The 14,859-nt window shown below is 32.4% G+C and overlaps 1 protein-coding gene across 3 annotated transcripts in view; it reads left to right on the top strand.

The window, feature by feature from the left end:
* Positions 1–14,859, top strand: part of Cdk17 (cyclin dependent kinase 17) — a 113,434-nt gene that overhangs the window by 77,207 nt on the left and 21,368 nt on the right. For all 3 annotated transcript variants that reach the window (XM_020182993.2, XM_020182994.2, XM_074084167.1), the window contains exons 7-15: positions 149–263; positions 914–1,008; positions 1,252–1,314; positions 3,388–3,511; positions 7,896–8,016; positions 10,239–10,336; positions 11,299–11,404; positions 13,199–13,241; positions 13,978–14,068. In XM_020182993.2, the coding sequence (XP_020038582.1) occupies positions 149–263; positions 914–1,008; positions 1,252–1,314; positions 3,388–3,511; positions 7,896–8,016; positions 10,239–10,336; positions 11,299–11,404; positions 13,199–13,241; positions 13,978–14,068 (856 nt within the window). The remainder of the gene's footprint in view (positions 1–148; positions 264–913; positions 1,009–1,251; positions 1,315–3,387; positions 3,512–7,895; positions 8,017–10,238; positions 10,337–11,298; positions 11,405–13,198; positions 13,242–13,977; positions 14,069–14,859) is intronic.

The raw sequence follows: 14,859 nt of genomic DNA, 5'->3' as shown, positions 1-14,859 counted from the left end.
TTAATGCTGATCACTGAAATTTTCTAGGCAAGATAGAATTTAATATGCTTAGAAGTTAGAAATTCAGTTAGGGGTCTCTTTATTATATAGATGGTGTTAGATAGACTCATGATGTTTCTTATGTGTCTTTCAAAAATATATTTTATAGGGCACATATGCAACAGTATATAAAGGAAGAAGTAAATTGACAGAGAATTTGGTGGCATTAAAAGAGATCCGATTGGAACATGAAGAAGGTGCACCCTGTACAGCTATAAGAGAAGGTATAATATTTTTGTAGAGCCTTTTAAAACCAAACCCATATCAGAGTATATTTTTAATAAATAAAAGAACTTAGATAAAGAAATAATAAGTGACTTGGAAGATATAAGATATAATTAGACCTTAAGAAAGTTAACTTTTAAAATCAAAATATTCAATTAAAAGGAATTTTATTATTGTATATTTTATAATGTAGTAGTATGAACTCATTAAAAATCACTGAACTAGCAAATATTTGACCTAGGGAAATGGTATATATTGGTACATGGTAACTGTAAGTTAGCTGCATAAATTAATGTAAATATTTATATCATGTATCATTTTATATAAAAAGTTGGATTATTCAGAAATGGTTTGAGGCCACTGATTAATGTGGATAAAGAAAAGGTACCTTGTACTTTATATCTAAATTACAGAAAAAAATTAACATTACAGAAAAAAATCAGAAGATTAAGAATTTGTAATTTTGGAGATAATTTTACATATTATAATGCCAAATTTAAAACCATAACGGAAAAAGTATACTACCAGTCCCCTTGGTGAATTGCTGTTTTAAACTTAGAAGAATTTTATATATGCCAAAATTACTTCAGGTTGTTATAAAGACTGACTACCACAGGCTAAGTAACTGACTTTCTGTTCTGTTTTTCAGTTTCACTATTAAAGGATTTAAAACATGCAAATATAGTAACCTTACATGACATTGTTCACACAGATAAGTCTTTGACTCTGGTCTTTGAATATCTGGTAAGCATTTATAAAAATTCTGTGTTTGATTTTGTTTTCATAAAATAGCAAATTGGACCTTTTAACAGCCTCAGGGATGTTACTGTTTAGTTACTGGTATTTAATTAAATTATATGTATGGTGCATCTTGTACTTTTTTCCGTTGAAAAACGACTTTTTAAAAATTAAATGTGACTAAGTGAATCAGCCATGCATTCTGAAAACTGTGCATTTCATGGTAAATACTGGTTTTTGGTTTTTCAGGATAAAGACCTGAAACAGTACATGGATGACTGTGGTAACATCATGAGCATGCACAACGTAAAGGTGTGTTTCAGTGATTTTAAACTCCACCTAACGCACGGTGAACTACACTGCGCCGCGAAATATGCCAGCCTCGTAACCATGCCTCAGTATTTTCCACTTGCTATGTTAAATAGATCGTTTTCTTCCGAGCGTATTTATTCAGTTTCTATGTACTGTAGCTTTCTTAGGATCAGATCATTTTGTAGAATCACTTCTTCATTTTAAAAGTCCTCTAAAAATTACTTTTGACATTTTCTTTCACATTTCAATTAATTCTCCTACATGCAAAATGCATATACAAGTATATTCTGTTTTAAAACAAAAAACATTTAAAATAAATTTAAATTATGGATGTATTCTGTGAAAGAACTCCTTCCTCTAAATAATGAAATCCCCTAATATATTTAAGATGTTATTTAATTATAATATAACAATTTTTCAGGGGTCTAATCTAATACGTTTATGGATATCATGAATGCCATGCTAAAAATACATGTCTATGAATTCAAGTAATACAGGAGAAGTTTGCTGTTATAATCATTGTCACATGAAACCCAGAAGTTATTAGTTGAGTAAAAGCATTTGGTATTGTGTTCACCATAGATTTCTCTCACCTGAGTGGTACACTTCAAAGATATATTTATCCAAACTCAGTCAGCAGTTTATCAGGAAATATTTTGGAAATAGGCTGTCCCATCTGTATATTAGAAACATTTCTAATTCTCTAGGTAGTAACTTTAAACTTTTTCTTTTAAATAGTAAGTGTGGTGGATATAAAGAAGAGCCAGTTTCTGTTACTAAAAGAAAGCTCAGAACATATGGATAACACATTGCTAAGAATTTTAGATCAGGGCTTTGAATGTATTTCTATATACATTCTACAATGATTGTTTTTACTGTATTTTACATTTACTTTTGCATGGTGTTATGAATGTCATTTGTATGTGCCTTTCTGGATTTAAAATTTTTCCCCCTGTGTTTATATTAGTGACAATTTGGAAAGAAAATAAAATCCCTAATTATCACAATTTGACAAGGCTTGAGAAGTTTATATCTTTTAAGTCAGTTCTACATAGCTAGAAGTTAGAAAGCATTATTCGTCAGAATTGCATTATATTTTCCAAGCATACAGTGCAACAGGGATATATTGAAATATTAATTTTATACTTTTGTTCACATAAATATGTAGAATCTACAGACTTGACTGCTTTTAATTTACTCATGTCATTCATTCGTCTGCTGCTTTGGCTTATTCTTATGTTCTGATGGCCTGTTTTCACCTAGAAGTGAACTGAAGGTATCTGAATCCTTGGTACTTGAGGTGCATTTTTTGCTAACCCCAAAGAATTAAGATGTGTTCAACATCCTTCTTTCCACCAAAATCCACAAAAAAAAAAAAAACCCTCTATCGTTAGCCTTACAGGAGTTGCTTTTTTCAGAATTTTTCAGAGCACTATTATACCATTGCCCCTTTCTGAAGCACAGCATATTTTGAAGAGTGAGTAGGAGTTGTTGAAACTAAAGTACCCAGGAGGTGGATGATGGAAGATGGTTAGATTATTTTTATGTGAAGTAATTTACCAGAGCTATACAGCATTACTCTTTGATACCATAGGTTTTCTATAAAGCTATCAATACTGATGCCTTATTTTAAAGATATTGCCCCAAATCAGTATTGTTTGTTTGTGATTATGTGTTTGTATTTTGCAAGAAGGAAAATAAATGGCAGGAGTTGGTTAGTTGTTATGGCAGAATTTTATAATCAAACTTGTAAGCCTTTGTATGCCTATAAATTTGTAAGGATATGTTTATTATTTTTCTCTAATAACTGAAATGTTACTACTAAGGAAAATTTTATTTATAGTATTTATTTTTATAGATATTATTAGTCTAAAAATTAGGTGGATACTTCAAATAACTATAAAATTCAGAAAACAGCTATAAAAGGAAAAGGCTTTGTCCTAAATGGATATAATTGCTTGCTTTTTCTTTTACTATTCTAGATTAGTTACTTTTTTGCTTAGCATAATTTATGCTCATACCAAAGTATGTCTCTTTTTCTATAAGACTAATTTTCATTTATTTGTTCTGTAGCTGTTTTTATACCAAATTCTACGAGGTTTGGCATATTGTCATAGAAGAAAGGTGTTGCATCGAGACTTGAAACCACAGAACCTCCTCATTAATGAAAAAGGAGAATTAAAGCTAGCAGATTTCGGTATGGAATGATGAGATGTTTAAAAATACTTCCAGGTGGCTAAGTTTAAAAGAACAACCATTGTCACATTGTGTCATCACTTTTATGTGAGTTTGGAAATTGTAGCCCACAGAATAAGATACTTGACAGAATTTTGGTGGGTAGTTTAAATTCTAAAGTCATCGGTTTTCAGTTACATCCATAGACACCTAGGGCTCCTGAGACTCTTTCAGGGTCTTCTAAAGGCAAAATACATCATCAAAATTACATTAAGCATTATTTGCCTTTTTCATTGTGATGTTATTTCCACTGATGATCCAAAAGCAGTTAGAGGTAAACCTACTATTTTCTTAGTATATGACAAGGCAGTGCCACCAAAGTATATCATTATATTCTTTACCACTACACATTTTTAGGCAAAAAAATGTCAGTATACTTAACAAGGTATTTGATGCAGCAGTAAAATTTGTTAATTTTATTAAATCTCTGTTCCTGAGTATAAGACTTTTTTGTGATAAAAATAACATATAAAACCCATTTATTGCATAAAGAAATACTGTAGTTACCTCAGGGAAAAATGTTCATGTGATTATTTGGGTGCAAATTGAACTAGCTCTCCCCCACCCCCCCTTTTGTTTGCCAAGGAACACAATTTTTATTTGAAAAAAATGGTTTTTCAGACTTACATGTTTGGCAGACATTTTCTTGAAAATGAATGAAGACAGATTGATTTTAAGAAAAACAACTAAAAGTATTTTTTGCCAGTAGTAAAACTCAAGTTTTTAGACAAGAAAAAAGTAGATTTTGAGAGTTTAGATCTGCTACTTTGAGCTTAATAGCTTCCCAATACGTAGAGACTTTTCTGATGAGATCAGTGGTGATACTAACATAATTTTTTGATATTCTGACGAAGTATATAAATACTTGTAATATGTAATTCAAAGAATCAGTATTTTCCAAATTACCAATGCATAGTATAGAATCATGCATGGGTAAAGATCCATTTAAAGTATAAGATAGAACAATGAATTTTAACAGAAGTGTAAGAACTTCATCGATGTAATTGCAGTTGCCACATAACTTAAAAAAATACACATTCTAACATATCAAAGAAGACTATCCTTATTTTTTTTTTTTTATTGGTGGCACTGGGGTTTGAACTCAGGACCTCACACTTGCTAGGCAGGTGCTCTACCGCTTGAGCCACTCCACCAGCCCTAAGACTATCCATATTTATAGGAAAAGGTCTCTTTGTTTTTTTTTTGAGGTTCTGGGGCTTGAACTGAAGGTGTTTACCTTGAGCCACTCCACCAGCCCAATGTTTTGCAGTATGGTTTTTTCAAGATAGGGTCTTGTGAATTATTTACCACAGCTGGCTTCAAAGTGCAACCTTCCTGATCTCTGCCTAGGATCACAGTACCCGGCTTCCTCTTTCAACTTCTTATCTGTGGGAGATTGAGTCTCTTGATATATAACAATATGTATTTGATATGCTGTGATACATATATTGTGATAGATATATCAAAGCAACATATCACAACAGATTGAATGCAGAAACAAATGTGGAGTCCAGCTGTCTTCTATTAAAGTAGACTGTTTAATGTAAAACAAAGCCAATCTTACTAATTTTTGTTTTGATTAAAAAATATTTTTCATAGAAATATTGCTCATGCTAGCGTATGACTGGTATTTTTAATGAATAAATATTTTTAAACTTTTCTTAAATTTTAACTTAATAAATGTAAATATCAGTAATAATCTATACAAATAAAAGTACTTTGGGCCCTTAATAATTTTTAAAAGTATAAGATTCCTTCCAAGATCATTGAGTTCAGAAGCCACATCTGAAAAGGGTTCACTTAATATGCAAGCCACTGTTGTCTCTTTTTTATTATATGCTCAGTAATTTAGCTGGTAGCGATTTATCTGTATCCCTTAGCTAATCTGATTTCAAATGATCTGAAAGTAAAATACAATTACATGCTTCTTTTTGCTTCTGGCAAGTAAATTGTTTTTATATTGGAGAAACTTTATAGAGTAACTGAATGTTTTGTATACATACCCTCAGAGTTTGAATACTCTAAAAAGAACTTGTTTTTTAAAAGCAGTTTTCTATATCTACCATTTATAATTTTTCATAAATTATGATAGTTTTGCTTTTGGGACTTTCATTAAATTTCATAAATATGAGTTTCTGATATTATACTATTATCAACAGACTAAAAATTCATTATTATTAAATGGCAAAATGTTCTGGCAATTCCTATACTTTTGTTCACTTAATACTTCCCTTTGTTTGAAAGGTAAATTTTCATTTGTATTCCTTAAAAAGGAAATGAGTGAGCCACATATGTTTAAATGAGAAGTTTAAGTTGTTTGCATAAGCTTACATATATCATACAGTTGGGACGGCATAGTTTATGTTGTTATTTCCCTTATAATTGACCCCATCCTCCTCTCTCCTCCTCTTTCTTTGCCAAGCTGCATTTTCTGCTCTTTGCCCTAATTTCAAAATGAATGTCAGTGGCAGGGAAACCCTGAGTAGACATTCACAATGCAATAGGAATGTCAAGGGCCATTAAAAAATCTCCTTTTATCCAGGAAAACTAGGAGTACTTCAAATTTTGCTCCTACTCCTACAAAGAAAACCAAGCAAATATTATCTTCCCATAGGCCAAAAAGAGGTTCTGATTAGTCTGTGAGATAATATAATCAACTTGTCTATCTTGCTGTAATTGTTGATATTTTTGTTGATTGTATAATAAATAATACATATGTTTTCAAGTAATGGGAATCCTTGAACTTTGAGTTTGTATAAGTTATTTTGTTTTTGTTTTTGCCTTGGGGATCAATTCCAGGGCCTTGCACATGGTAAGCAGGTGCTCTGTACCAGTGAGCTATGTCTTCAAACCCTTAAATTGTTCTTGATCCTTTTGAAAATTTTACCCATTTCCTGTGGTCAATAAAATTCAGAGGTCTAGGAACTTCTAATATAAATGGACATCTTCATGAACGATAGAAAATGGCTTGTATGACACTGTATCACATTTAGTTAATTTGGGAGAAATTGTTTATTCCATTTCATGCCAGTACTGAAATTCTGACTGTGAAGCAGGTGCTTATTTTGTTTTTTAGACAAGCATTTTAGTTCAGATTTTTTTTGAGGAGAGTAAGGCACTGAGGAAACTATAGCGGGCAGTTTGCCTTGATGGTGTAAGTTAATAGCATAAGCAAGTTATAGCCTTGTCCTTTGTCTCCATATAACCCATTCTGAATATTGGGAAAAAAAATCAGAAAGCTACCCTCCATTTTGCTAATTACCAAAATTTATAGAAAAAGAATGTGTTAGACTTACTCTAACAAGTTGGGATGCAAGAATACAATTTGTAATTAAATATAAATGTCAAGATTGTTGCAGTTACACCTATTAGCCATTATAGTAAACTAAAATGGTGTGACTATTGCCTAATTATGTAAATTTTTGATATCATTTATGTGATTTAATACAATTTAATGAAGTTTTAAGTTACATTTTTCTTGATATTTTGACCTACAAAAAGTTACATATAACAACAATCTCAGTGTAAACTCTCTTGTTACTTGAAATAAAACATATGATAAAAATATATATTCAGATTGCTTTTAAAGTTGCTTCTTCAGGTGGTGGGAATTTAGAGGCTTAGCAGTAATGACTCTTGTGCTAGTAACAAAGATAAGGCTGTAAACTCTAGCCTTTACTTCCAGATAATCCATATTAAATTGACAAAGAAATGGCAAATGTTTTGCATTGTTCACAGCAGTTAATAATATTCAAAAGCAGTGAGGTCTGCCTTATCCTGAAATTATCTGTATGACTTAAAACCTGAAAAGAGGGTACAGAGAACATTGTAACTTGTTCCTTAGAAATGGTCACCAAATTATTTCCATAAGAAAATTGTCAGTGAAATTCAGCTGCATCATAGACCAAGGACTTGAGGGTTTTTAATAAATGGTATAGCAAATGAATGTTGGAATCAGCTTAAAAGTGAAATTGTATCTTAACTGTCATTGGCCTATTCTGGATTGACTTTACTGAGGAAATAATTTAGACATCATGACTCATGAACAAAAGGAAATCATCTTAAGTTTAGATTAACCTAGACACTGTACCAGGTACATTCACACACATATAAGTAAGCTTAATCTGTACAATTAATTATACTTAATTAAATTACAAAAGGCTTAACTGGCCCAAGACTACATGCACTCAGAAAAATTTGTAAAAGTAATTTTGTTGAAGTTAAGGAATAGCCATCTCCATACATCCTTTTGAATGCAGCCATGGTAAGAATAGGAGCCGAGAAATCCATTATACTCTTAATGGATCTCAATATATTTAATTCTTTGTTTTCTTTTCCCTATAAAGGATTAGCCAGAGCCAAGTCAGTTCCCACAAAAACCTACTCAAATGAAGTTGTCACACTGTGGTATCGGCCACCTGATGTACTTCTTGGTTCCTCAGAGTATTCAACTCAGATTGACATGTGGTAAATATATACAGATGTTATTGCCATTTCTGATTTTGAAAGAGGGTAGCAGTTAACACAGCATACTGATAGGTATTGATTTTCAAGGAGGTATTATTTTAAAGAGCTACAGTATAAATGGTGATTAAGAGTTCTGGTGTGGGAGTAAGACTACTAGGTTTAAACATCAGTTCTACCACTTTTAACTATATAATAATTTTGTCCAAACTACTGACCTGTGCTTTAGTTTCCTCATTTAAGGAGATGGGAAGAGTAGCACTAACTAAAGTACTATAGATACAGAGTTCATACATTAAAAAAAAAAAAAACACTCAGAAGAGTATCTGTCACATTGTAATTTAAAACAAAAATTTTTACTATCATTTAACGTACCAAAATCTAACCTAATTTAATCTGAAAATAATCAGAATATTGTAGCCACCTTGCTCACACACCACTTTTCTCGTGACTCTCCTCTTCCGAAGCACCTTTATTGTTAATCATTCATTATCTATAGGATAAAGTATTCTTCCTCAATCTGATGCTTAAGGATTTCCCTAAGATAAACTACCATGTTTCAGATTATTTTTCAATGTCAGTATTCCCTTTTAGCCAAATTCACTGTACCCTCAAAATAGTCTATGTTCTCCCACCTTTACTCTTGGGGTTCATGCCATTCCATCCATAAGGTATGCCTGTTGTCCTTCTTTAATGCATTGCCATACCTAGTAACTTTCAGAACACAGCTTTCCATAAATCCTTTCCTGAATACCAACCCTAGTCTTTGGTGGCAATTCTTTCATCTGAACTGTAGTCCATTTACTGTGTATACTTTTTAGCAGTGATAAGTCATCTATTTACTCCTTTTTTTGGTCTATTTTGTAGGACATTTTTCTCTTTAAAAATTTGGTAAAATATTTACTATTTTAACCAACTTTAAGTGTGTAGTTCTGAGACAATTAAGCATTTACATTTTGTACAACTATCTCTATCATCCATCTTCAGAACATTTTTCATCTTTCAAAACGGAGATTCTATATCCATTAACAGCAACATCTCCTTGTTCTACCCACTTCTCTGGTCCCTGGCAATCAGTATTACACCTTTTTTTTTTTTGACCTGGGGTTTGAACTCAGGGCCTCATGCTTGCTAGGAGATGCTCTGCCACTTGAGCCACACCTTCATTCTGCCTTTATGTCTATTAATTTGACTATTCCAACTACCTTGCATAAGTGTAGTCACAGTATTGTCTTATTTCAGCACATTTTGCTTAGATAATGCCTTCAAGGTTTATAATGTCATGTGTCACAAATTCCTTCCTTTATAAGGTTGAACATTGTGTGTATATGCCATATTTTGTTTGCCCATTTGTCCATTGGTGGGTACTTGAGTTTCTTCCATCTTTTAGCTATTATAAACAATGCTGCTATGATCATGGGTATACAAATCAAGACCCTTCTTTCAGCTCTTCTGGGTATATACCTAGGAGTACAGTAATTCTGTTTTTAATTTTTTGAGTAACCACCACATTGTTTTTCATAGCAGTTGTCATTTTGCTCTATATAGCATTTTAATATGTAAAATTAAATTTTATTTAGATTTGCCAGATTTATTAGGTTGTAAGCCTTTTGATGACAGTACTGTTTTATTTGTATGCACACAAGATGTATACAAGTATATATACTAGATGTCAGTGCTTATTCATTGAGCTTCATTTCCTTCTCTTATGCATACACACATAAACAAATATACCTCACCCTGAACCTACATATTCTATCTTCCTGCACCAAAAAGTTTTGAATCATTTTGCTTCTCTGTCCATGTTACCCACTGTTTTAGTACCACCATCTCCCAGATTACCATAATAGTCTCATGAATTGGTTTTTTTCCTTCCTGTCTTGTCCATTTCAGTCCATGGTCCACATTGTGGCTCGTATAATGGTTTTATGAGATAATAATTCAAGCACTTACAGTTTCAAATACTATTGGCTATTGTGTCAGTCTTTGAGGAATATGCAAAGGAAAGCTAGACATTTTAAGTGGGAAAACTGAATTAGTAATATGGAATAAGTTGAGACTGAGTAAATATTAGCAAATTAGTTGGCTGGGAATTTTATAAAGAGGTTTTCTAATGGGCTAGTACAAAACTCTCCAGAGAGGCAGTCTTAAGGAAAGAATTCTTGTGCTTCATAATATGCAAATGGTTTGCTCATTTTTTTTTTTTTTTATGATGTATTTTAAAGGGGTGTTGGTTGCATTTTCTTTGAGATGGCTTCTGGAAGACCTCTATTTCCAGGCTCGACTGTGGAAGATGAGCTGCACTTAATTTTCCGACTACTAGGTAATAGAAAAAAATCTTTTTCCAGTGATTTACACCAGCAGTTGACTAGAAGTTCCAAGTCAGCCCTGGCAAAGTTAGTGAGACACCATCTTGAAAACAGAATACAAACAAAATAGGGGCATGGCTCAAGAGGTAGAGCAGTTGCTTAGCATATGTGTAGTGCTGGCGGTGGGGAGATTATCTCTATAACATACCCAGCTATTATGTATAAGAACTACAATTGGCTTATTTATTATAAAGATCTCTTTTTGGGGGAGGGTGCTGGAGTTTGAACTCAGAGCCTCCTACCATTTCAGACACACCTCCAGTTCTTTAGCTTTTAGTGTTTTTGGAATAGGGTCTTGTTTTTTTTTTTGCCTGAGCTGTCTTGGACCACAATCTTTCTACCTTTGCCTTCCAGTTAGCTGGGATTACAGGCTTGTACTAATACACCGGCTTGTTTTGAGACAGGGTCTTGCTGACTTTTTTGCCTGGGGTAGCCTTGAACCTCCATCCTCCTTCCTAGGTAGCTTCTTTTCATTTACATAGTTTTATCTTTGCAATCAAGATTTTATGAAAGGAGGAAATATTGCTGAAAATCTACTTTCAGCATATTGTTGAGGAATAGTTCTAGCTTAGGTAGTGTCATCTGGATAGAAAAAGAGTAAGGTAGCACCATATTTGTGACATCATTATATAGTTCAAAAGAATCCATACATATTTACAACTTATAGCATTTTAATTTCAGTTAAAATAGTTAAGTCATTTAAGGCTAGTGATGTGACCCAGTGTTTGAGTGCTTGCCTAGAATACACAAGGCCTTGGATTCCATCCCTAACACTACAAAGAAATAATCATCTAAATATAAATTGTTCTCTTAAGACATTTTTTAGTTATGTCTATATATGTCTGTATGTACATTTAAAATATATGTGAATTTTTCCATATACTTATAAGTATATAAATTTATTTTTTTAATTCAGGAACTCCGTCTCAGGAAACCTGGCCAGGTGTTTCTTCAAATGATGAATTCAAGAACTACAATTTTCCAAAATATAAACCACAGCCTCTAATTAATCATGCTCCCAGGTATTTTTTTCTTCCTTTCAATCTTTTGAGTATTTGCCACAGTAAATGTTCAGGACATGGAGATAATAATACACACTATTCTTAAATATTTTGAGATTTAATTTAAACTTCTCCCTTTGGCATATTAATTTTATAATTCAGTGACTAAGAATCATCAAAGTATATATAGAATTGATCTGTAAATGAAATTAACATAGAGTGCATGTATTATAATTCTGGAGTTTATGTAGATAGATCCATTTCCCAGAAAGAAGCCATTGATTATAAAGATCATAATAAAATTTGTTTTGCTTTCTACAGAACTGCTGTAACAGAAACCTGTGTTACAAGTAAAATCTTGAGTCTGACACTAAATAACCCATCAACATTTTGGTCAGTGTTACTGTCATAATTTGTGTTTCTGACCCCTCAACAAAATACAATGTCCTAAATATTAGCAATTCAGTTAAAAGTTGTTTTCACACCTACCCCCAGATCAAAGACTCCCATTAAAATTTGAGTCAGAATATTTTTACTTGTAGAATGTATTGTATTTGTGGGAAGTAACACAGAACATCTAACCCTAACCCCTTTGACTGCATTTTTCCATCTTTCGTTAAAAAAAATTTTTTTAAGCACCAAAATACCAAATAAGGACATTGTCTGTTTTAATCAAAAGCCAGTCACATTGTTTACAACATAACACACTTGATCGGCTTCCATTTATTCTGAAGTGAGGGAAGGAATTGCAAAGCAGCTCTGACACTAAAAATATTGTAAAAGTATATGAGTTTGGGTTCTTATTGTTACTATAGCAACTGATATCATTCTCAACTAGACTTTCTTAGAAAGAATAATAATATGTTGAACTTTTTTGTGTCTCTGTAAACTAGTGTAAAGTCGTATTTTTTATCATTTATATAGTGCTTGCTGTTGGTAATGTTCAGCGTAGAAGGTTAAAGCTCTTTGTTGAAGCAGATTCTCTATGACCTTAGTACCTAGCCTGTCTGTGCCCAGGGAGCTCTGGATATGTGCCAGAATGACAAACTACAGAGGACTGAAGGAGTCTGGAGATTGTCTAGGCTGCAGCATTCACAGGACCCACTGACAGCTGTCAGGGGAAAATAGTTCTTTATTCATAATTGTACTTTCTGATCAAGAGATTATCCCATTAAAATAATCCCTAACTCTACTACTCCCAGTTAGGTTTATTTCATCACTATAAATAGCTATCATTATAGACTATAGGGTTGATTTTTATAATCCTGTTAGTGAAGTTTTATGACGTTACTGTGCACATTTAAATTAAAATTAACACCTTTTAATACCCATTGCTGAACAGATTATCCTGTACAAATTTCTTAACTAACTTGTCTCTGTGTTTATCTTGAACCACAGTGGTAACATTTTGGAGTCACTGTCTCTTGTGTTTTCTTACATGATACAACAATGGTGCTCCTGTGTATTTACCTTCATTGGAACACTAAAAACTGATGCATTACTTAAATTTTACCAGTAATAGAGAATATCTTTTTTGAAATAGAAAGCTGACAAAAAAAATTCTGTAGGTTTAATAAATTTTTCTTGGCTATTGAAAGTATGAATCAAAGCCCAGTTATATATGGTTTGTTCTCAAGTGAATGGCAAGATAAGTCTTCTAAGACTAAAAGCGATTTGAGTCTGTTTGAAGGCAACAGAATAGCTATTTTAGGGCACTTAAATTTAGCAAGTGAAAACATTTAGAAAATAGTTTATCAGAAACATTTCTGTTAGCTAAGATAAAAGAATAAATTGCTATTTGTTTTTTATTTCTAGGTTAGACTCTGAAGGAATTGAGTTGATAACAAAATTTCTTCAGGTAAGTTACATTTTATAATTGTTAAATGGGTAGTTAAGCTTTAATATCCTCATGGATAATGGGATCAATAATACCTCCCTCAAGTATTACTAATGACTATGAAGATTATTTATGGTAGTAGTGATCATGCTTCAGGCACATAAGGCCGTCTTTTCTGTAATTCATGTTCTCTCTTTTTTTTTTTTTTACTTAATGCCTTACATGATGCTCCACCTCCAAATACCACTCATGTTTTCTCCAAAGCAGGAAGGAGAGAGAGGATAAAAGTGGTACCAGACACATTAGCCCTTTTATATATTGAAAGCAAAGGCTTTTGCAAAAACCCATGCAAAGACTTCTTCCCAAGTCTCATTGACCAGAACATTAATTGTAAGAGAGGCTGGGAATTGGGGAGCAAGATTTTCATAATTAACCTAAATTTAGAAGAGTCATGACTCATGAGTCATCTGTCAGAGTTGGGAGCATTAACACCTTGAACAAATCTAGGTTGTATCATTAAGGGCAGTGAGTGTTGATTAAGTAATTAAGAATGTCTGCCATGAAGACATTGGGTACACTTCCACCAATCCTTTGATGTTCTTAAAGAAACATAACAGCAAAGGTTGAATATTTTACTTTTTCCTCAATTTAGATATCATGTAATCTAAAATTTTAAGATCTAGCCGTATTTTAGAGATTTTGGGCTGACATTATTATTGCTACATATCCTCAACAGCAGTTCTCTGCTTCTTCACAGTATGAATCTAAGAAAAGGGTTTCTGCAGAAGAGGCAATGAAACATGTATACTTTCGAAGTCTGGGACCAAGAATACATGCTTTACCAGAAAGTAAGAGAAATTCTAAAGTATTTTTTTCACCCTTTATTTTCATTTGTCCAGGGTTGGGGACAGGAATGGATTAGGAGTTTAGGAGGTGGTTGATTTTTAAGCCTAAAATTTTAGTCTTTTTTTTTTTTTTTTTATAATTAGATCATAATTTCTTGAAGGTTAGTTTTTTAATTTTTTTTTATTGTTTTAATTTTTTGTAACATTGAACATATTACTATTATGTAGGAAACCAATAATATTTAGGTATGAGTCCCTAATTTTATTGGACTTAAGTTGGAAATAGGCCATCTAATAATGTCATCCTAAAAGCTAATCTAGCTTCAATTCAGTTCTCAAAAGTAGATTTCTATAGATTAGTGAAGCACAATCAAAACATAAGATTGTTTCCTCATGAACATACATTTCCTTCCTAAGATAGAAAGATGATTTTCCTTTCATATGGTCACTCTGACTTTACTATCCCCATGACAAGGGGTAAGTATCTTAACAGAGACACTAAAATAACAGATTTCCCATGCCCGAGGTGACTCTAATCTTGTTCAAAAGAATTTTTTCATTTATTAGAAGAATATTTGGAAATTAGAATATTTTGGAATTCAGCCATGAAAAGCTTTCATGAATTTCCCATTCTCATTTGCTACATAGTACTGATCCATTGAGAATTATTTAGCAGTCAGTGACCAAGCTAGTTGGAATAAAAAATTCTTAAGCGTTTTCACTTAGAATTTATTGAATATTTTTAAATGAAAGACGGCTTTCTGACAGATTAGAGATGAAAGATGAACTAACAA

The sequence above is a fragment of the Castor canadensis genome, chromosome 8 (assembly GCF_047511655.1).
Source record: "Castor canadensis chromosome 8, mCasCan1.hap1v2, whole genome shotgun sequence".
NCBI lineage: Eukaryota > Metazoa > Chordata > Mammalia > Rodentia > Castoridae > Castor > Castor canadensis.
Note: the sequence above shows the minus strand (reverse complement) of the source record. Positions and strands in the feature narration are given on the sequence as shown.